We start from the raw sequence: 23,641 nt of genomic DNA on the forward strand, positions 1-23,641 counted from the left end.
ACATTCATCCTCCTAGTATGCTGATAAAGTTGCACAATTTGTTAGCTTCCTGTCTTTTAAGCTGACGCATGGAGAGACAAAAGAGCTGTCTTGTTATGCTTTAGATATGTTGAGAGACTCAGATTTTCATGATCAGCAAGTTCAAGCTAGTGGCCTAATCACTGCAACATCCTAATGCCGTAAGATGTCTTCTGGCTGTTGTGTGAACAGGGCACGTGTGTAGAGAAACACAGATATATTTGCTTAAGATGCCTGAGGTAACAAGTTACTCTGTCTTTAAAAACAGATGAATCTCTTCTGTATTTGAGAGCTGACTGAGTCTCTTGGACCTTCCACTAACAGTGCCTGGTTTTGTAGGTAACTGTTCTCTCTGCTTCAAGCTCTGGATGTGCTGGGGGCAGCAGACAAATGAATATTACCCTCTGTATATTCTGGGTGTTAATGACTTGAAATGAACCCATCTTCTGCTCCAATGAGCCAGAAGGGGCTTTTTACCCAGGGTCACTGCTTGCAAGGGTAAGACGCAGCAGCTGGATCTGACAGTCTCAATGACCGACTCAGGAAAAGGCTCTATCCCTTCTTTTTCCCAGGTAGCAGCATAGTTAAGCATGTCTTTGGGGAATTTGCTCTGTATGTTCTGCAGGAATTATTATATATGTCGGGTACATATATTGCCCCTGAATTGTGCGTCATGGCCCTGTGAAGTAAAGCCACTTGTGTGCTGTGAGTGATGCAGTGGGTTCACTAAACCCGCATGCTGGATCCTGTTAGCCTCAAAAGAATAATCCCTTTTCAGCAAGCCATCAATTCAGACTATTTAGCCAGCAGCAAGCAACTGCTTTAAAAAAGCAAAACAAAAAAAAAACCCAACCCACTCTGCCAGTCAGTTTGGAGCAAAGTCACTTGCTGGGAACAGATATCTCCATTCTTTTACCTCCAGCTCAGTATCTAGCAAAGTGCATCTCCCAGGGCCACCTCATCATACTCCTGAGTATCTTGCGGAGTTTGGTTCCTTCACTGAAGCAACCAGCATAAGGAAATAGGGTTTAATGAAAATAGTCACCTGCAGAAGCATTTACCATGGATTTGCACAAATGCTTTTGAAGAAATGAATGGAAATGCAAAGATGGTTTTGGGAAGTTGCATTAAACGAAAGCGGATTTTAACTTTGGAAGTGTTTGTCTGATTTTCAGTGGATGAGATGGATGCTTGTTAGGCCCATTGGTTTCATGGGGCGAGGGTGGGGGCAAGGATGAAGGAATGGAACCCAGCTTATCTTGCAGTATCTGGCAGCTATGTATATGTTCATGGCCAAGATGGAGTACAGTCATGACCTCAGGGAATGGGGAGGTGAGTTCCCAAGACGAAGACCCGTAAGGATATTTCTTTTTTCTTGTAGTTAGGTGAGGAGAGTCTGAGCTTAGAGAAGTAGCAAGGTGGATGCTTTCAACAGGACACACTGAAGCGGCAGTCTCTGCAGCTCTGCCAAACAATTTCCAGCCCTTATCGTCCAGCTCTTAGCACTGTGTTCAGCACAGTTAGAGGACAGTAATAATAACAACGTTAAAGAATCCAGGTTTAGTTTTGATGTTCATGTGCAGTAATTCAATGCAATTGCAAGGCTGACCCCAAGATAGCAGTATGTCATCTTTCTTCTCCTAATTGCTTTTCTCAGCCCTGCTCACGGCTGTTACTGTGGCACTTTGCCACTGGCTCCTTCAGAAATGATGTGTTTGCAGTACAGGTTTCACTGCTGATGGTGTGTCCACAGGAGGAATTTGCCATCCTAAAACAGTTAGCTGTCATGTTTGTGTTTATTTGAAATGTCAGTGTCTAGGCTGGTCACTTCCTGCATTGCCAATGTCTCTTTGCCTTCTCTTGAAGAGAAACTAGCGGTTGATTAGGGTATTTAAGTCAGTATTTTTCACACACTTCAGCCAACCTAATGCCATTTTTTTTACTCCATATTTGTTCTGCAGGAATATATTGATGCTCACCCTGAAACCATTATCCTGGACCCTCTTCCAGCTATTCGGACACTTCTGGACCGATCCAAGTCTTACGAGCTCATTCGGCAAATAGAGGCATACATGCAAGGTAGGACAATCACCTGCTCTCCCAGACGGCTTTTTGGGGACTTCTAAAGAAAGAAGCAGCTGGTTTCTGGAGACTGGACACAGCGTTTTAAATAGTGCTTTTGAGGCGCTTGCATTCTCTCCCTCCATGGGAGCACAAACACTGAAGCATTCCTGTGTCACAGGATTGTCCTCTGAAATCCAATGCTCTTGTTTTTTAAAGTATAAAAAGGAGGTTTGGATCTGGTTAAAATGTGATGTGGGCTTAATGGGGAGCATATTTATTACAGTGAGCACTCTCAGAAATTTTCTGGAAAACATTATCTTTTGTGTGTGTTGGTAAATTGACATGATTGTGCAAACTGAACAGCTTGTTATGGAAGTCCTGAGGCCTGAGTTTGAGGGAGATTTATGGAAAAAGAAAAATCCTTTCTGGAAGGGACCAAAAGACACAAAATTGTAGCGTGAGCTTAAGATGTTTCAGAAATGCTGGAATCCTGCTGCTTTAGCTAATTGCTAGAAAGAAACATAAAGGCGCTTTCTGGTGTTGACTAGTTACCTGATGTAGACTGTTCTCTTTAATTGGCATCATTGGAGTTGCATGCCGATATTTGGAAGGACACCCCTTCTGGGCCTGATTGGTTCTCGTATCTTACCATTTAACTAAGTTGGGGTCTCTAGTTCCCTTTCTACCTCTGTTATTGCCATCTTAACCTGATATGATTAGCTTCTGTGCTGATCTAGAGACTTTAATGTATTATTCTTTTGACATTAAGGGTTTTTTTCTTGCTGACCTTTAAACAAAAGGGGAGGGAGACTGCTAGCACTTGGTATTTTACACTCTTTTTTTATACATCTTTTCACTGATAGTATCTAATGATAGCTAGTATTTAGCAACTAAAGTACAGCTGTTTCTTGAAATATTTCTTGTCTTAAGATTAAATCTGGAGCAGCTCTTGAAGTAACTGTACTATACTTTTTGACTATACTTTTGTGAAATTGCTTTTCTGAACTATATTCTAATGTGGTAGTGTTGCAATTACCATTATGATTGTGTTACCCTTGTCATTATGGGCAGAGAAGGAGCTTGTCAATTGATATTTTTGTAAATGCGGATTTATAGGCCTACTGCCTGGCCCCAAAAGCAGTGTCTTTAGGAGCCTCTCAAGTACATAAAAATAAAAATAAGACTAATAATTTGCAGCACCTCTGCCTTATGCTTTGGAATCTTTTTAGGAGAAAATGTTCAATTAGTTTTAAAGGGTTTTGGTTTGGAATGGTTCTTGCAGTGTATGTGAGGGGGAGAGAAGTTCCAAGTGAAACCTGTGCTTTGCAGAAGTGGTTGCTTTTTGTTCTGACAGTGGAGAGATTCACTATTTTTTATTGTTATCGATAATATTGTTTCTATGGGAACAATATGCTCAGGAGAATACATGGCTTTTGCAAGTAATTTGTCTTGCACACATTTCAGCCTTCCCTGGTCAAACCAATGAGAAAAAGGAATAAGTCCTTAAGGAGGAAAAAAAAGTAGGTTTGGATTCAGTTAAATCTGACACTTTGAAGAGAAGCTGTTAATAAAATTGAGGAATTAGGGAGGGGAAAGTAGTTTTCACTGACCACGGCAGTGTTGGATGGCCATATCCCTCTCTGTAACTACACCTCAGCTTGTTTCTATCTTATCATCAAAAATACCATGACAGAAACCTTGAATTTAGCTTTTGTATTTAGCAGGGGAAATCTCAAGAGAGCAGAATAATTGGCGAACTTGTTGGCCTGGCCTGGCCTGGCCTAAGTAGATCAATCTCTCTGTTCCTTCATGTAATGATTTGCAGGGAGAAATTCAGGAGACCAAAAAAGGAAGGTCCCTATAGACAGCATGACGTGTTTTTCTTCCCCTCCTTGTTTTTGCCTGCCAAATTGGGTTTTCTGCTTTGCTACTGTCTTGTGAAACCCCAAGGCCATGAGCACTTCGAAAACTCAAACAAGCAGTAATAGATTTGCAAATAGAAGGAGGTGTTAAGAGCTTCTTTTTTTTTTTTTCCTGGAATTTCAAAATGGAGGTCACTACCAAGAACAATATTGTAGTATTTAGCTGCAACTAGACAGCCTGTTTTGTCACAAGATACAAATTTGATGTGATGGGTTAAGTTCAGTGCAAGAGGTTGTCTCTTCCGAGGGAATGTCCTGAACTCTAGAAGGTTGAGTATTTGTGTGAGGAAGAATCTTATGCTTGGGAAAATCCTTAAAATGAAAATTCAGTGTCTCACTTAGAGACCAGTTTTAGATATAGGTGATCATTACCTCTATGTTTGAATTATGGTTTAGAGTAAGCAGAAGTGTAGCATAGTCTGTGGTCTTTACGTTACATTTCATTTCAACTCTGTAGATCTTAGAAGAACTGTAACCAAACTGATGCAAATCTTTAAAGGGAATACGAGCATGTGCTCTGCTCACTCCAGTATGTACAGTGCTGAAGCTGCCTGCATCTGTTACCTACGCCTTTGAGAATACCAGGAGTGGCGGAGATGACTGCAATCTGCAGCAGTAGGGCTCAGCATTCTACAAACAGTTTGATTTTTAAAGTAATTATCTGCTAGATGTCCGAATTAATACCTTACCTGCCCTTTCAACAGTCAGTTGTTAATATTTCCTGAAGGAGGAGTTCCCATTTGAAGTATCTAAAATTGGGTATCCAGAAATCATGAGGCATATTGAAAGTCCTGTAGCATGCTCTGTATGGAGTCCAGTGTCTAAAAGATAAGCAGTTTGATCTAGCCTCCGAGGAATGGGTGGGAAAGATGCTTTGTGGCATGCTTTTTGTCTCTATTACCGTAGTTCATGGCCATTGAAGGGACTGAGGTGGAGAGGAACTATATATAAATAGGCAAGAGCTGTACGTGCAATCTGGGGCAAAACAGGGAAACGAACATGAACTTTTCCTAAGCTGATGCTATAACCAGTCAGTCCTTGCGGAAGTGTGCAGATTCACATTGAACCCAGTGTGCCAGCGTGCATCTAATGGTTGATCTGGTGAATTGCAGAGATTTTTTTCCCCAGATTCCAGCCTTACAAGGAAGTGGGAGTCTCATCTAAGAATTTTAGTAAGAGGTGCTTTAGCATTGATTTTACTGGATTATTTTTTGGAAGAAATAGTCTGATCCAGGCTGTGACTTCCTCTTTCCTGTTCTCTGTTATTTTGAGCGTAAGCTCAAAAAGAGCTAGTCATTCGGAAACCTTCACTTCTGTGTCTTTTTCAAAAGACTTTAAAAAATAGTTTGCATTCCCAGCTTGTGTCCTACATAGCTGGCAGGTCTCTCCGAAATAAAGCACTGAAAAGTTTTGTTGGTGTAGCTATTGAGTTCTCTCCATGGTTGTGCTGCTTTGTTTACTTATCTGTGAAGAATGACTTCTGATACCAAAATGCTCTAGATCAGATACTCTAATATTTGGTGAAAGATTAGGAGCATGATTTAATGGAAATTTGATTTTTAACAGGGGATTGTGTGGCTGGAGCTGTCTCAGCTATTTTCAAGTTTTGACCTCTTGAAAAATAACTAAATTCTCTGACGCCATGTTCAAAAGCTGTGATCTTACAGCCACAGAACTTCAAGATCTGACTTTTTAAATTATGCTTAAGATGGTAGTAGATAGCCACTGTGACTAGGCTTAGGGATCTACCTTTTTTACATTGCATTTTTAGTTTAAAGGTTAAAAGGTTTTAAAATTCCCTACATATTTACAAGTAATAATCTAAACTGAAGGAATTAAACCCAGAACTGAGATAAACATGCTATTCACTAGTTGTGCTCCTTAGTATTTGCATATATAACTCAGCTTCCTTTTCTGTCTCAAGTGACTAACGGGTTTCTTGGATAGTGTTTGGGCTTAAGTACTGCAGACCTTGGAGTTCATTTCTTTAATCACTTGCATGTGGATTTTTTTCATGATTTTGATATCTTCTTAGATTCTTTAATAATTCCTGTAGAAACTTTAGATTTGGAGTTAAATTTGTCTTCATAGGGTTCCCCTAGAAAGAAGGTTTCTTGTGTGAACTAATTGTTACTCCTGAGTTTCCCTGTCTGAACAGCTTTCTTTGAACTACAGGAACTATTCCCTGAGGACACACTAAACAATATAAAACCATTTAGCTATGATATTTTCATCACAGTATGTAATGGAAACCATTTATGTTCGATTGTTTACTATATTATGAGATGCTGCTGCTCTGTGTGCTGCTTTCGGATTTTCAGGAATATCAAGGAATGGAGCACAGCACCATTCTTTTTTTCTCTGAATTTCTTAATTGGATTCTTTCTTTCTTTCTTTCTCATAATTAAAGAAATACTTTTTGAACAGCTGCATATATCTTCTGTGACCAGAAGAGAGAAGCTCAGCATGATGTAATGCATAAGGCACTTGATTTGGGACTCTGGGTTTTTCTGCTCGGCACTGGATCTGACTTGCTGCCTGACCTTGGGCACAGCAGGTCAGCCTTGTGCAGCTTCCTTTTCTTGATGCTTGTCTGCTTGTCTTTTCCCTTTAGATGACATGTTTTTCAGGATAGGAACCCCTTCCTCAAATGTTCATATACACACTCTGATACAGTAAGTCTCTGGTGTCAAGCAATGTTCCTATGTGTTGTTTTAATAGATGCTGTAGATCTATTGTTGAGCAGAAAACTGGGTATCTGCAATTAGATGCCAAAGTAGGTAGCCTGATTTTGTTTTTGGAAGGTGTGAAACACACATATTTCTGGAGTACTGCAGGCTCAGGACTTGTCAAAATTAGGCCACCCAGTTAAAGGGCCTGAAAATAGCTTTAGATGTATAACTTTAGGTATTCCCCTTTTGAAACTATGGTCACTACTATCTGGCCTACTTTTCTCAGCAGTTTCGGTCAGAGGGGAAGGAGAAGACTATTGCTGCAGCAACTTTAGGCACCTTCTGTCTATATTTGAAGCTCCTAATAAGGTGAAAGGAAAAATCTGTTTTTAATTTAAGGGCTCTAAATCATCCACCTGAGAATCACTTGCTTATGCAGGGACACATCACTTTTAAGCATCTGAGTTAGAGGCCCGATGTTAGCCACTGCAAATAACCCTTCAAGTGTTTCGATGCGAAGTCTCCCTTGCTGATTGTGCATCCTCTATCCACCAAGAATGCATGCAAACAGATGTCTTGTTAACTTGCTGCAAGTATGGTGCATGTTCACTCACTGCATTTTAATTTCTGCCTCAAAACTAGTGTACAAGCATGGAGGGAAGTAATTGGAATGAAATTAATATTCTCTGTGGCTGCAAGGACTTTCTCCAAAGAGCATCAGCACACAGCAGCCTTGCATGTGACAATGGTTTGTACTGTGGCTGTCAGCAGTTTCAGTAAATCTCAGCCCTGCTGTGTAAAACTGGAAGGACTGTGGGACTTTTGACCCAAGGAGGTATCACCTGACATCTTTCTCAAAAAAGCTCATTCTTTCACAGGGGGGCGGGGGGGTTGACAGAGAGACATGGCCATCTTGGTGTTATAATAAACGAGCTCTGGCTTTGAAATGTGAAGTAAACAGCTGCTTCCAAATGAGTAAGACTATCCTGAGAGAGGTAGCAGGAAAAGAAATAGGGATGACACAGAGGGAACCCAGAATCTCCTTTCTTGAACAGTTGCATAGCTTGCTCTCGTAAGGTAGTTTAAAAAAGGATTTCCTGAGGTAAAAATGTTGAAAATTAGATGTGATTATACTCACCCTTCCCTTCTTGTCCCTCTCACCCTTCCCAGGTTTTCATTACTTTGAGGTGCCAGCTTTGTCCCAGAGTAGGTAGGAACCAGACAGTTGGGTACCTACGTGGAAAGGAACAGAGCTGTTCACAGTCCCTGCTCCCCATGTTACCTAACCAGGAGTGAGGTTCTGCTGGGCAAGGCACGTCAGCTAGGTAATGTCCAAACTGATTCTGTAGTCTGATACAGACACAAAGCCTGGAGACTACAATAAAACTGAAAGCATTTCTACAGTTTGGCTCCTAGTATGCTAATCAGAACTCCTTGAACTAATAAACTGTCTTCATCTTCTATTCCAGCAGTCTTGATGGTTACTGAGCTTTCAAAATAAGCCTGCCTGTAAGGTTTAGATGTTACTTCTGGATGCACTTAGGCTTAATCTTTCAATCTTGTATGCTTTTCTGGCCAGATATGTGGAATCTACTTCCCACTTTCAATCTCTTTTGCTTATCAGCATCAACAAAGAAACAAGCTTGGAGCCTTTTATCCATTTAATGCATAGTAGTGTTGGAAACATTGGTTTTACATCCATGTGCATCATTTCAAAGCATTTGTATACTTGTTAAAGCTGAAAACGTGCAAAATTGATAGCAGTTCAAACAAGAGCTTCTGTTGAATTTTGTGTTTGGGTGGAGCTAAAGAAAGACTGACTCAATCAGATTTTTGGGGTAAAGATAGAAGCCATACTGCACTCTGCTTCATGGGGCGTTCTTAAGGCATATCCAGTTTGGGTTTTAAGACCAGAGAACAAAATTAATAATTCTTGAAGACAATTCTCTTTTAGAATAAGGAAAGGAGGAGCAGGGATTCTTCTTCTCATGAAGAAGTCTTCATTGAATAAACCGGATGTTTTAAATTCCAGCACAGTTGTTTCAAGTTATTCTGATCATCTTGAGCCACAATTTCCCTGGCTGGTATCCAGCAAGAGAAAATGCTTTTCCCAATACTTGTGTGCTAGAAAAAGTAAAGAAGAGGCAACAAATGGTAAATTGATCACAATATCAATGTAAAACTCAGCTGGCAATACTTGTTGCAGCAGGTGCCTTTCTCGTTGCTGTTTCTACTCATGTTGTGTAAGACCATAGGTCAGGAGAAAAGTTTTGAAAAATAGGACCTATCATCTGAATTAGAAGCTAGGACTCGGCTGGTAGAACTTTCGTCAAGTTCCAGTGTGGTGTGTTCATGTTACTTTTGCTGCTGAAGAAGCAGTTTGTTGAAAGATGTGATATAATAGTCTAGCCTGGACAAGAAAAATAACATCCATCAAATTGTCCCAGACAAGGATCTGGCCAATATGTGAGACCTCTGGTTAGATTTTAATTTCTCCTAATGAGGAGTCTAGCATGACTTTAAGACTTTGTCAAATTACCTTGGGGTCAGCTGACTTCAACAGTGCCTGAGAGATCCTCAAAGAGGATGCCTTCGCTTACCAGTGTCACTAGCATCCAATCTGAAAGTAGTATCAGCTGCTTTTTCATTTGTCTGCTAGCTTTGTGCAACTGTTAGGGCATCTGAGCATATCAGCAAAGAAAATAATGAATGCTTGAGTGCCTTTTTGTTCCTTGATACCAGTAGACTGTTCCATCTCATGCATTCTCCATGTGGCTTTCTGTAGATAAGGTAGAAGAGGCTGCAAGTGTGAAGTTTGATGGGAGGGACTTGAGATGATCTGAATTTCTTGTGTAGTGTATTATTAAGTGGAACCAACTCTATGACTATCAATGGCTTGCCTTCCTAGACAAGGTTATGAGTAAAATGTCATCATTATTTGATACAGCTCAAAGATTTTGCCTGTATTCCTGTTTTGGGCACCTTTCTTACAGTAGTGATTGGAAAATGCTGATTTTTCTTGTTTTTTCAAATTTGTAAATCCTGTGTACAGGGGAAAATGAAGATGTGTATGTGCATCCATAGACATGCATGGCTGTATGCAGACAGTGAACTCTTCTGGAATGTCAGTAGCCACAGTTAGTTAAGGTCGCTATATTGCTTTTGTGTAAAGGAAACAAAACACTGATTCTGCAGGATACAGATTAGGTCGATGAAAGTGGAAAGATGCTACACTGAGAACAAAGCGTGGTAGTGCTACAGGCATTTGTTGCATCCTGTTTGATGGGCAAAATGAATTGCTTTGAGCATGTTTCAGAACCTGTGGCATTTGGAGGGAAATATGCAGCTTGTTTACTTCTGTGCACTGAGAGTGGCCCACTGCTTCTTAAATCAGTTTAAAAATAATCTGAATAGTAGAAAAAAGATGTCTCCCAAATGGCACTGTCTGGCCATGTTGCTCAGGTTGTTTTCAGTGTTTTTGACCTGTTAGAGCTCTTTGAAGTTGTCAGCTGAAGATTAAATAGATGGATAGATACTAGTCAGCATGTTGGAATAACTTTCCAAAAAAAAAAAACCCCACCCTTTTCAGAGCTAACATTAAGTAAATGGAAGTGTCACAAAGTACGAGATGGAGACCAAAGACAGAGATAAATAAACTGCTTTCGATGTGGTAAGTCAAACATTCCATCCTAGTGGTGTTCCAGTACGTTTATTATCTCTGTGGAAAAGGTGGATGAACGTAGGGTGGCAAATCATTCAGACAAACCCAAATTGTTTGTTTTTTTTCCAGGCTGTGGGAGGCAGGAATATCAGATGGGCCTACCACAGGTCAGGGGAGAGCCAGCATGATGATAGATCAAGTTTATTGCAGTCTCTTGGGCCCACAAAGAAATAATATGAACGTTCATGCATTGTTAACTTGTGAATTGACTCACTGCTCAGGAAGGACCTTGGCGTCGCTGTGGATAGTGCACTGGAAACTCCTTCCCCCTGTGCCTCAGTAGTCAAAAGACAGCATGCCAACAGAATCAAACAAAAAGATTATGGGGGCCAAAAATAGCATTGGAAGATACTGAGCATACAGTTATGGAAGTAAAATGCTTTCTCTCCCCAGAAGACTGAGTTCAGTTCTGCTTCTCTGAATTTAAAAATACACATTAGAAATGAAAGAAATTCTAGGGAGAGGGGCTGTGGTTGGGGCTGAGAGACAGCCACACCAGAAGATAGTGAGATAAACTTGGGGCCAGAAGAGATGGAACAAAACCAGGGCAAATAAAAAACGAATAAATGGAAAAGGAGAAATGTTCTCCTTTTTATCCTTTCGTACCATATCAGAGTAGAGATTTCCCATAAAGCTTACTCCATCTGTGGAATTGCCATAAAATATCAACTAAGAGCATAGTTGGACTGAAAAAGAAAGGAAATTTTCACAGTTGCATTGGATAAATATATGCTATTTGTTTAGAAGCTTTATAAACAGTCGTGCTTTGGGATGCGTGATAATGATTGGGAGAAGTTAGAAAGAAACTCCATTTATGAACCCTGAACTTCCATAGCTTTGGATATGTTGGGGGACAGCATGCATTCACTTTTCTCTGAGCTTCTGCCACTTGGCAGTGCATTTCAGATGAGATGACACTATCAGCTGAGCTGTGGTCTCATTTGGCTTGATAATGCCTGTGGTCTGTTCCCATCTCCTATGAAGTAACAGTGCCTGACAGGACGGTGGTGGTTTAAAGAGTTTTCCAGTTCTGCATAAATTCTAAAGCTGGTACAAATAGTAATATTTTGGCAGTTTTACCCTCTTCTGAGTAAAGTCTTGGGATTTTATATTAATTATTATGAGCATACTGCATGTTAAATGGGAACTTCAAATACAGCCTGAGGTGTTAAAGCTGCTGTCCTTCAGAAGTATACCTGGATGATGTAGTTGTAACTGTCTTTTCTTCCGTAATTATTTCACTGTGTTAAAGCACACACTGAGTAAAGCTCTGTGGAGTGAGGCAAGGATGTGCCTGTGGGGGCAGAGCCATGGCACTGCTGGGCAGGTGCTGATAATATATGACAGGGTCTTAACATTGCAAACACCCTTGAATGAGTTTGTCTATTAGTTCTTGTTCTACTAGAGGATCAAAGAGGTTTTCCTCCAGATCACTCTTGTGTATTGTTTGAGATAGGGTGTTACTTAGAGCACTGGGACCTCTCAGTGACTTTCAGACTTCTTGTTTCATTTCCTCCCTTGTTACCTAACAAAATCCCAATGAAAACCGACCAGTTGCAAAATTTATCTCCCATGTGAATATAAAAACAAATGGACAGATAATACTTCCCCAGTCTTACCCTGCTGGTTGCCTTACAAGTCTGTTCCGTGATCAGAATAGCCTTTCCCTTTCTGCAGCTCAGCTGCTAGCTTCTTTAGTGTCTCCTGGGATGAGGAGAGTGAGATTTCAGCTGTTACTAAGCATGTTAACTTTAGACGCAGCATAAGGATTCCCACCCAAGGGAGTGTTTATATTCCAGTTCCTTCTTAACCAGCTTGAGGATGCAATGGGAGTGTTTGCTCTGTCTCAGCTCGAGTGCCCGCAAGCAGCCAGCAATGAAATCTATCCTGCGGACATGCAAAATGTCAATGTTGCAAATACTTCTACCCCACACCATCATTACTGATGTAAATATTCTGATTAAGGTCCTTCTCTTGACCCAAGAGGTGCTAAAATAGTTTGAAGAAGGTGAAAGACTTCAATGTTCAGAAAGAGTCACAGGCCTTCTGATTTGTATTTTGTTAGCATTTGAAGGTCCACTGAGATATTGTCCCTGTGTGAAAGTTTCACTGAAATGTTTCTTTTCTTGAAACTGAGAGTGCTTATTCCTTCACACTAGGCTATTCGGTTCCTGGTGCATGGACATGATGCCTCTCCAGGTGAGTAGTAGGGAGACGGGATTTGAGTCCCATCCTGTGCTAAGTCCTGATCCATATTTAATACCTGTCTGTGTGCAGCATTAAGGGCAAGGTATATGTTAAGGGAATTTCTGAATCTGCCGGAATATGGCACTAAGATTTTGGGATCCATAAGGCCAGTGATTATTGAGCAGTTTCATTACAGCCAAATCTGCACAACAGTTGCACTTTTCAAATAGGTCTGGTTCTAGAGCTCTCCAGCCTGACTTGCATTATCTGATATGTCAAGAAATGCAGTGAATAGAGCCACCAGGCCAGGAACCAGGCATTTCTGATCTCTGTTTTGAGATTCAGGTCCTTGACTGAGACCCAGTTTACTCTCTGAAACACCAGCTACACATGCCTGCTTCACAGAAGGATCCTCCTGAGGGTTAGGCAGCGGTAGAGAAGCCTGTGAATGTGGCAGGTCTGATCCTGGCTGATGTGTGCGGGGACGGTGATCGGTGGTTTGCCATGGTAGGCAGAGGAAGCATAAGTGGTTGGTTTAATTTGCAGCAGAAGGAGTTAACTGGGGTAAGATTTGGGGAGTTTTTTGGCTGCAGGGCTGCTGTAGCACTGGGACAAACTAATGGAGTAGTTATGAACCTCCTTGACTGGAAGTTTTAGGAACAGATTGGACAAACATCTGCCAGTGATGGTGTGAGCGTTTCATCTTGCTTGAATGCAGTGGGATGGGGATAGCTAACTTTGTGAGGCCCTTTCCAGACCGGTACTTTCCGATGTTAATTATTCTTCAGAATGAAAAGCATCAACTAGTTGAAGCTTGAGCCAGTTGAAGCAGTGAGCTTAACAGTGTCTTGCTGAAATTGTTGTAGACACCTGCCTTGTGTGGACCCAGCATGGGACGGAGACCTGTAGCACATGTGCCCACCCGTGCTGACACAAGAGCTAAGGGGTATGAGTTGGTTTGGGCTGGCGCTGAGGGGATGTCTCCGTGGATAAATGCAATCGGACTCAAACGTGCTTGGCTGCACTCCCTTGTGAAAAGCAGTGTGTTTTAGTAGGGCACAGGGTCACGTTACTGTGGCTATGAGACTTCTGGGCTGAAGCTGGCTTCTTTCTGCCTGGTTTGGGATGCCGGAAGGGGAGCCGTGGTCTGTCTGCACCTGTTTACGCGGGCGTAATGTGGCAGGAGCAAATGTTTCTCCTCTGGTGCAGAAATGTGTGGCATGAGTTTGTTGCTTGCTTCACGAGGGTGAGGCAGTTGAAGGATGCATTCCTCAATCAGCAGGCTCCTCTTGCCCTGCGGCATTCGTTAGGCAACCGCACGTTAAATCTAAAGCTATAAATTACATAATTTGCATAAGATATTAGGCAGAGAAGCACAATGGGACAGATGCTAATTGCTGATTTGGGAATCCTTGCAAGAATTTGCTGGGAGAAAAACTGCAGCTACCTCAGTATTGGGCAATTAGTGTTGGTTTTCTAGAAGGAGAGAAGCATACCACATCAACTGATTTCTTGTACTGTGTAATTTGCTGATGCTGCAGTTGCTCTTGGGGAGGGCTTTTTAGTTCCTATTTAAGAAAATATTTAAAAAAAACCCTGCTAGTTTTGGCAGGAGAACACATGCAGTTCAGGAGAGGTGCTTCAAATAAGAGAGCTAAACCAGTTCAAATGAACTTTCCTTGTGTTACGTTGCAGAGAAATCAGTTCTACCACAGATTCTTTGCCATTGCATAAATAAGTCTGTCCTAGGTTATCTTGCAGGTAGGCCAGATTTGCAGGTGGGTTGTTGTTTGGTTGGTTTTTGCCTTCTCAGCTGGAAGTCTGGTTTGAGTTTTGGGGATGAAATCTACACTGATGTTTTAGTGCAATAATCATGAATTTTGGCACTGAGTTTTCTAATCAGTTGTGAGGCTGCCAGTTAGTTAAACTGCTAAATCTTGAGTGTGTTTACCTAGATAGCTGCGGTGCTTAGGGACTGCAGAGCTTTAGGTTTATTCGGTTTTGTAGTCATTCTGCGTGTTGTCTCTTACAACACATCCCCACAATGTTTGTATGCTTTCCCATTTTCTGTGCTGTTCATGAAATACCGGCAATCCTGTTAGTCTGATGCTCCCCCTGAAGGTCTTGTGATGCAGGAAGGTAAATGTTCCAGGCGCTAGAGCTGATAATAATTGCCCCTGATTGTCAGTATTTTGAAAGAAAATTATATTAAAAGTGAGATCTGAAAATGTCCATTTCATTTTCTTTGAAGAAATAATTCATTTATAACAGACTAAAAGTGGTGGTGGTAGGGACTCAGCATTTTTGTGATTTCAGAATTTGGAGGAGAAGAGAGAGCAAGTTTTATCTCCTGCTTCTTTCCCCTTCCTCCCCACCTGTGCTTCCACGTTCTGCCTGGCTGAGGGTCCTTAGGAGGAAGGTGACTTGTTCTTTTGGACTTTCTGAAACACCTATAGGAGGTAAGAGTAAGGAGCTTTGCTTTTTTGGGAAAGCATTTTGCTTCACACTTGGGACAGAAATGTAGGTCCTATCGCAAACATTTTGCCTCGTCCTTTTGTTTTGAACTTAAACATTACAAGCTTACTACTGCTGTAAACTAGTTATACACAGAAGGAAAACAAACTGTGCCCGTGTTGGGGCAGGGGAGGCTGGAGTTACCTGTGAGTCCTTCTGGGACGGTCTGAGGGTTTGTCTGCATTAGGTGTGTTGCTTTTCATTCGTACTGGTAAGCGATAGCTCTAGTGTGGGTGCTCTTACACAACTCCTGCGTGGGAAGGGGGATAAACTGTACCAGAATAAAGCACCTTTCTAGCCTGTACAGCTACAGCCATGCAGGTGTTGGGGCAGAGTAACTATTCCAGGTGGTAGTTGCTCCTCTGGCAGGATTTGCCTTACAGATGCAGTTCTTTGCGAGTGCCTGCCTGTCCTGAGCCACTGTCAGGCAGCGCTTTGCCTCTTCCCTCTTGCCTTCTCCTTAGGTTATTGTTTTGAAAGATGCTGTTCTGGGTTAGGATAAATCCTTTGTGCAACAGGAGGAAGAGGCGTAACCAGTGGCATCATTTAAGTAGTTGCAGAAGAAATGTAGCCAAGCTGCTGAGCAGTGCTATCTGTTTTGAGCACAGGTAGCTTCATGGTTTGCTCTGTGAAGGGCTGTAATGCCGGGGACTGGTTTCGTGTACCAGATGCAGCAGCTGTAGCCAGCAGCTATTTTCGCTGCCTCCTGCTTGTCCATGTCCTGACTCAGTGACGTGCTACTGCCTCGCCTCAGCCAGCACAAATGTTTGCTGGGCCAAGCTGTGGATGGGACCAGGGAATTAATCCAACTTTTAAAACCCTGCCCTGCCTCCTCCCCAGCATTATTTTGTTTTTGCTCCGGGTCAGTTCCCTGGTGTGTGTCACAGCATGGCCCCACAAATATTTATTCTGGTCAGGCTTGGGGGCAGTGTGCCAGAGCTTGAAGGCAGAAGCAGGCAGGCAGGAGTGGGTGTTTGCAGGGACACGGGACACAAGAACAAATAAAACTAGAATTGCTGCTGAACTGTTCGTAACGTTAAACCACGGTCTGAGAGAAATGGCAGAGGAGCTGAGGGAAAAGACAGTGAGGAAGTACCTGATACAGCCGAAACAAGCGGTACATAGTGCCTGTGAGCGTACTGCCCCCCTGAAAAAACCCAAAACCAACAAGACACAAACAAAAACAAGAGAGCCAGACAGGCTGATTTTTGGACTGAACACCAGCTGAAAAGGGTCTTTGGCTTGACATGCAAAACCTTCCCTCCTCTCCAGACATCAAACCTCCTGATTTTGTTCCGTCTACAAGGAAATGGGACTTTCTGTGTTACTGCAGAAGAACACGCGCAGGCTTATCAAGTCCCGTCCTGCTGTCGTAGGCGCTTTGCCGTAAGGTCCCTGTCCGAAGCCTGGGGTGCTCCGGGGAAAGGGAGCCGGGTTTGTTGCCCCTTCCCCCCCCCCCCCCCCCCCCCCCATTTTCCAACTGGAAGGTGGTTCAAGCACCTGGATACTTCTAAAGTTGGGAATCTCTTTTAATTTCCAGTCCAAATTTAGTCACAATGAGTGTATACCCACTAAAAGAAATACCAGCTTCTTTTACCAGCACAGATACCAGTCTGTGTTGGCCATTTTGCCTTTGGTTGAAGCCCTGAATTTTGGCAAGGATAAAAGATAGCTATTAGAGAAAGAGGTGGGATTCAAAGTGCAATAAGCATTTGCTGGATGAGAATAAAATACACGCAAGCATGCACACACACACACGAGCAATGCTAGTTTTGTCTTCCCTAGATATACCTTTTGATTTACTCCAAGGATTTTATCTTTAGGAGGAAACCTCTTTGTGCTTATCTCTGTCTAATTGTAAAATCATGTTATTTTTTTCTTCTATTTTAGGTATATCAAAGAATCCCAAAACAAAACTTATATCCTAAATGTAAATATACCTATTTTTAGGTATATTTTTATTTTTAACCATGCCTGTAAATTAATAAATTACCTCAAATCATTAGCATATATTTAGTTGTAGTGAAAGTAAAAACCTGCCTGGAACTGAAAAGTAAAACAAGTACATTTCATATTGAATTGAATGTGTCTAGCCACACGCTGTTGTTCTTGGTCCCTTTCCCCTCACTCCTACTAAGCTCTCATGCAGTCATTGTTTTTCATTTCATTTTGTCCAAGAGCATTTTTTAAAAATAAATTTCCATATTTGGTTAGCCCTTATGGGAAAATCCATTTTTCATTCTGTAAAGGTAAATCCACATGCCCTGAATGTTTGTTCAGGCTTATAGGGAAGCTGGTTCTGTTTGAAACCTAAATATGGGCAGGCTTCCTCTTCTCTTCTTTCTTGTCTTACAAAATAAAATAAAATAAACCTTTTCAGAAACATTTTCTGGTTTAAGCACTTCTGTTATGTGCTCTAGTGGCCTGAGTTTTTCACTGCATACATCATGTAGTGCAACTTCTAGATTAAAGGGAAGATGCTGATGCATGTTTTTACTGGCTTTAGGGAACATAGTATTACTTTTGGACCGAAACTTAACTCATTATCTCAATTAAAGTGTCAAACAGGAAGGTAGGGAAAGAGATTTGAAATTGTTAAAGACAAACCTGTAAAAGAGCTCTGCCCAGTTGGGACTTCAAAAGTCTGAGTCTCTTCCAAGCCTTTCCAGTGGTGCCTGGGTAGGTACCAGTCTCTCTACCCCTCTGTTTTTTTGCTTCACATCTCTCTCCTTCCTCAGTCCTATTTATTTAATTTGAAACTTATCTGTGGTAAAGACTGTCCCTTATCATGTGTTTTTCATAATGCTTAAAATACACAGACCTGACCTATATTAAGCCTTTCCGTGCAACTGAAGTACAAGTAATCTTACGATATTAGGGAAAAATAGTAAGCCTATCACAGTGTCCACGCAGCTTTTAATTGTATCTGTACACAGAGGAAACACTTTTAAACAGGGTATTTAGTGAAAACCGAATGCTGAACTACGACTTGGTTTCTTTAAATATTCGGAGTTTGTCATTATTTTGAAGCCTGCAGTATCTGATGCTAAAAATACACTGTGCCGAGCTTTCCACATGTAGGTAGTTATATAAACCTTGCCATAAATACTTGTTCACTAGATTGTTATCGAAATGTCTTAATGTGCCGTTCCTAAGAGATTTACTTAAAGCAACCCAAAATTGAGTAGAAAAACACAAATTAGAATATGAAAGTTCCTAGACCCAGTTAGATCCTGATCCCTTTTATAGCATCATATCAATCATTTCATGCTTTAGTCTGTCATTTCTCTAATATCTAGGCAAAAAGCTGAAGAGGTCTATGGAGATTCTTCCTTAGCTCTTCAGTCAAGTGTGAAATGCTGAGGGTGGGTAGTGCACTGTGAAAGTTGCAAGCCTTAAAAAGATTTAAGCTTAAATCTTATTAGTCTTTCATTCAGCTGTTAACACAGCATAAAGTTGAGTGCATGAGTCCTTTATGGTTTGATTTTCACTGCACTTTTGTAGAAATGCTTGAGAGTATAAAATCAAAAATTTAAGAGTGGCAGGAAACTCATGGTTGTTGTGTGGTTATTAGGAGAAGGTACTTTATATAGCTGGAAGCATGTTGTAGATGAAATGTTAGTGTATGAGGTAGAATTCTTCAGGTATTATGCTGCCAAGACCTGTGCAGTAGTCACTCTCCTGAATATAAGCATCTTGACTAAAAACACATCTTTGCACATCCTGCCCTGAATTAAAAACTAGGATTGTAAAATCATTGTACCAGGAACCTCTATGGATTTTGTTTTTGCGGAGAAACAAAATTGCAGTCTGTTGGAGCTCATGCTAACAGCCAGGAACTAATTCAAACCTTAAAATAAATCTCAACAGTGAAGAAAATGCTAGTGCGTAGAGCAGCATGGCTGGAATGCTCGTAGAGCACTGGAGGAGCGAGACCCATCTCCCATGAAGGATGGCAGATTTGCTGCTTAGCTTTCTCCGTCACTGGAAAGGCCAGCCTGTCTCCTGGGGCCCTTGCAGAGCCCTAATTATGCTAGAGCACTGGGATGAAAAGGACCATATATTGATTTTTAGAAGCAGGAGGATTACAGTGTTCATTTTGAAAGCATCAGATTTTCTTTGCAGCTCACAGATGTCGTTTCTACCTTGCATATGATGTGTGAATTGCGGTGTATAGCTCTGAGTTGTCACTGGTCTGGGTGCAGTAGAGGCAGTCTGTCTGTTGTACCAAAAGCAGATGAAAGATGAGTGGAATTTTTCACAGCACCCTGTTTTACCTGTAGCAATTTTCATCCAGCTGATTCAATTCTAAGTAACATTTGTGGGTCAGATTAGAGAGTTCATTGTCTTTTTAACTTAGAATGATGTTGCAGAAGAGTTTTGTTTTCCCTGACCTTTTGTTCTTCTATAATTTTTCTCCCTTCCTTTTTCATCCTGGGTAGATGACCTATGAAAGAAAGATTGATTGCTCCTTTTCAGAAGGATACTCAGCAATTTCCTGCCAAAAGAAGGCAGGGAAGTGAGCAAGAAAAGGCACGTTCAGAGCATAAGGAAATTCAGGCTGTGTAATGGAGGTTGCATTAATAGTCATGAAAATATATTACTAGTCATAGCATTGATTTTTGAAAGAGACATTGCAAAAAAAGTCAGTAGTCCAAATTTAAGCCATTTTGGTTTTGTGAAGCTATATAAAACCTAATTATACAATAAATCATTTGATAAAACTTAAAATGTCAGTGATTATGAAGCAGTGAGAGAACAGATATTCAAATGTCAGTATTGTGTCAGAGCATGAATGACAGACTGTAGTTGTTAGCTTTGTAGGAGAACAAAACAGGAAAAATGATATAAAATGAAGATGTTTCATCTGGTTGCTCAGTTCATATCAAACAGCATACTAAAAGAGAATACTAAGAGCAAATGAAGTAATTTTTGATTGTTTATCTTCAGTTTCAGGTATCACTAATGCTAGAAGCAGGAGTCTTCTCATGCTGCAGGTGTCTTTGCACACTAGTGAAAAACATTTGCAGAACATCTGCTATAGTTTAACCAAGGCAAACATCAAACAAGATGATATGTAAGAGAACCTGAAGCCGCATAAGTCTAGGTTGTACACGTTCATAACATGGAGGGGATGAATTCCATTGGCATGTGAATATTCTTAAAAAAATATATATATATATCCAAAATGTGGATGCAGCTGTTTTACCTGGGCACAGAACTCGACAGACACTGTTTATCCTCCAAGACAGTGTCTGGAAATGCTTGCACATTTCTCCTTTTTATATACTCTCTTTCGCTGTGCAGAGGTATACTGGGGAGGATTTCTGATTTGCTCAGTATTTACTGGTTTAAAATGTTATACATGCATGCCACAGTAAGCTTGAATTCCTGGAGACAGCTGCTTTCCCCACTGAGCTGGGGAAGGAGGAAGTAAATGTAGTTTATGTTGTCTTGATGAAAGCTCTCTCTATAAAGGTGGGAGCACTGGTGACAGTGGGATTCGAGGCTTGTATGACCACTGGCCACCTGGGCAACATCCACGCTACCCACCATGCCCTATCTGCACGTGAGGTTTCCAGCGGACTGTCCCCTCTGTATTGCTGCAGTCACCTGTGTGGGCCACGGCCCAAGGCACTGCACAGCTTTTTCTAGTCCTGCTCCTCAGTGGTGAGGCAATGTGTTTGCAATAGGAGTGGGGGATTGTAGCATGAGCCTTCATGGACTGTGTTTAAAGTTTTGGGGTTGGTTTTAATAGTGTCCTAACAGGAAGTGGATTTGTACTAGCTGGAGTTAAAATGGAGTCCCAGACCTAACATAACTAACCCAACTTCAGGCCTGAAGTAAAGTACCTCCAAGCCTGGGCCAGAGATTTCTGTGTAAATGTCATCTGGGTTAAGACTTGAATCTGAGTTAATTGCACAGTATAAAGGTGTCCTTCAATATCAGCAGTAGATGCCTAGTCTCTTAACTTTTCTAGCAGAAGTTGTATTCAGAAGCTGAAATTTGTGCCTATCAACTGATTTTTTGAGTGTCTTAGTCCCCAATTACCTTTCAAGGTTCATTTCTTACTGTTTTGCTGTAGCGTTCATACAGTGGTGTTTAAGTCTTGTCTGTTTGTAGAGTGCTTCTCACGAGTGAGAACAATGAAAAGCGATATTGGTTGAGCTTCAAATCTCAATGACCCTGAAAGCAGCCAAAACCTAATGCAGTGCTCTTTTTTCTTCCTCATCTGCCAACTTCTCTAAATTTATAGTGTCCTCTTTTTCTCTCTGGAACCCTTCTGTATTCAATTTACCTCAAGCTAAGTGCAAGCTTGGAGTGTTATGTGGAGTTAGGGCCACAAGAGATCTGGTAGGACTCCTGGCTACATTGCTCCTTCCATCTTCTACCACTTTGTAGGTGTTAAATTAAGTCCAATGTCAGTGCTGGGCCTTGTTGACTGTTGACAGAAGAGGAGTTACAAAAATTCAGTACAGATTGTCTTCAAACAATATATAATATGTTTAATAGAAAGAGCCCTAGGGATCAAGCATGAGCAAATTTGCACAGTGAAACACTTTTCTTATGCTTACTCTCCCCACCCTACTTCACCTTCCTCTTTTCTGCTTCCCCAGCTAATCTCCAAAAGTTCATGTTGGCTTTCAGCTTTGATCAGATTTTAAGGAGCAACCTCTTGGAAGAAGGGATCAGAGAAAGATTAGCACTGCTGGGAACTTGGCGTTTACCATTTCAGTAGTGTGATTTAGCCTTTTCCTTTAGAATGATAGTCATTAGGGTTAAATAAATGTCATGGTTTTTAAAAACAGTCCAAGAGAGAGAATACTTCGTAGTCACAAAACAAAATCATTTCTTTAGGGCTGGGGAACATATCCAAAGTCAAAATAGCGTAATAATTAAAATTAATGACAATTTAATGTAATGACCTTTATCCTGTAGGAAAACTTGTTTGCACAAAATGAAATTCTACAGTTGTTAAAGCCAAAGTTTGATGCAGGGGAGGAAAAACCTGTGGGCTGGCAATATGTCACCAAATGTAGTTCAAATAAAATAGGCTGTAATTTTTTTTTAATTAAGCTGAATATATTTGTGCCTGAACAGTTACAGTTAAACTTTGGTAGACTGAGTTGACCAGAGAACTCTTATTTCTAAAACAAGATTTGTTTGTTATTTCTCTAATGCATTTACCACTTGAGACATCTTTAGCTGATGGCTGGATAAGGTAATACTGAGACAGGTCTGCCTTTTATCCCAGGGCTTTCTGAAGTGTCTTTTGCCAGTGCAAAAGCACCTCTGTAGCACAGAATGACGATGCCCTTACTGAAGGGTTTTCCCAATGGGAAAATGCTCATCTACCAAATTCACACTATCATCCTGCAAATAACTCTCTTGAAAACCAGCACCTCTGATTTAATTACTGATTAAAGTAATATTAACAAGATTAGATAAGTCTGTTTACTTTGGTTTTCAGGCTTACAACTTTCTGAAATATTAAGCTCAGATTTAGCAGACAGAAAGCTTTAAGGGAACAGTAGCCCTCTGTTATGACTATACAGTGTAAGCTTTGTATCACATCATGAGGGTGCAGGTTGCTTCTGTGTCACGGTTGAATCAAGCTCTGAACATTGCATGTTGCAAGAGAAAAATACTCTTCTTCCATGCTGTAACTTTTCTCAGTAAGGAGATAGCTCTCATTGTCTGGCCTGTGTTAGCTCAGAATCCTAAACAGCCTCTGAACGTAGAGGCAATAGAAAAAAGCTACGTTATGGAAGGGAGTTCAGCAATTCTGGTTCACTTCATGCTGCAGCAGACCGGGCTTGCCCTTGTATAAGCTGAGCACGTCCCCGCTGAGAGAGAGCTAGAGAGCACTGTAAGGAGTTGCTCTCTGTCTGACCATCCCATAGAGTTCAAAACCAGCAGCTGGGTAGCTGAGCTCTTGCCGAGCGCCAAACCAATCACATCTGCTGCCACAAACCAAATGCGAAAACTCCATCCAGGTACAAAATCTGATTCTTCATTTAAAGCTGACCTAAAATTAAAAGCTTATTTCTATCTCTGTGTTCTTACATATGTTCCCAGTGGGAATTGATGAGCAGAACATGTATGGCATGCCATCTCTTATTTGAAATAAGGCAAGCGATTGGCATATTTTTCTTTTTTTTTTCCCCCTTTAGAAAACTCATTCCCTGCAGGCGTCATACTGGAATGTTGCTCCCTGCTTATATTCATAGAAGTCTTTGAAAATTCAGGGGTAGAAACAATTGTGGATGAAAGTTAGCGTTTCATCAGCACTACCAAATTCTAATCTGGGTCTGCAACACTTTCTTGGAGCACAAACCTACTCTCTCCTTATGAATGCAGGGTGGGAGGATTTACAACCTGAGTTAACTGCACAGATATTACAGAATACCTCTTTGATGATAGTGTCTAATTAGTTTCCTAAATCACACAAAAAGAATGTGGTATGTTTAATTCAGTGGATCTGCCTAAGTGCAGCATCTCATCTTCTTTATAACTCTGCTGAAATGGGTTCCCTTCTGAAC

At 41.2% G+C, this 23,641-nt stretch overlaps 1 protein-coding gene across 1 annotated transcript in view; it reads left to right on the forward strand.

The window, feature by feature from the left end:
- ITPK1 (inositol-tetrakisphosphate 1-kinase) overlaps positions 1–23,641 on the forward strand; it is a 157,186-nt gene that overhangs the window by 89,614 nt on the left and 43,931 nt on the right. Inside the window, exon 5 of the mRNA XM_064512155.1 lies at positions 1,980–2,097. Within this exon, the coding sequence (XP_064368225.1) occupies positions 1,980–2,097 (118 nt within the window). The remainder of the gene's footprint in view (positions 1–1,979; positions 2,098–23,641) is intronic.

This window comes from Dromaius novaehollandiae, chromosome 5 (assembly GCF_036370855.1).
Source record: "Dromaius novaehollandiae isolate bDroNov1 chromosome 5, bDroNov1.hap1, whole genome shotgun sequence".
Lineage (NCBI taxonomy): Eukaryota > Metazoa > Chordata > Aves > Casuariiformes > Dromaiidae > Dromaius > Dromaius novaehollandiae.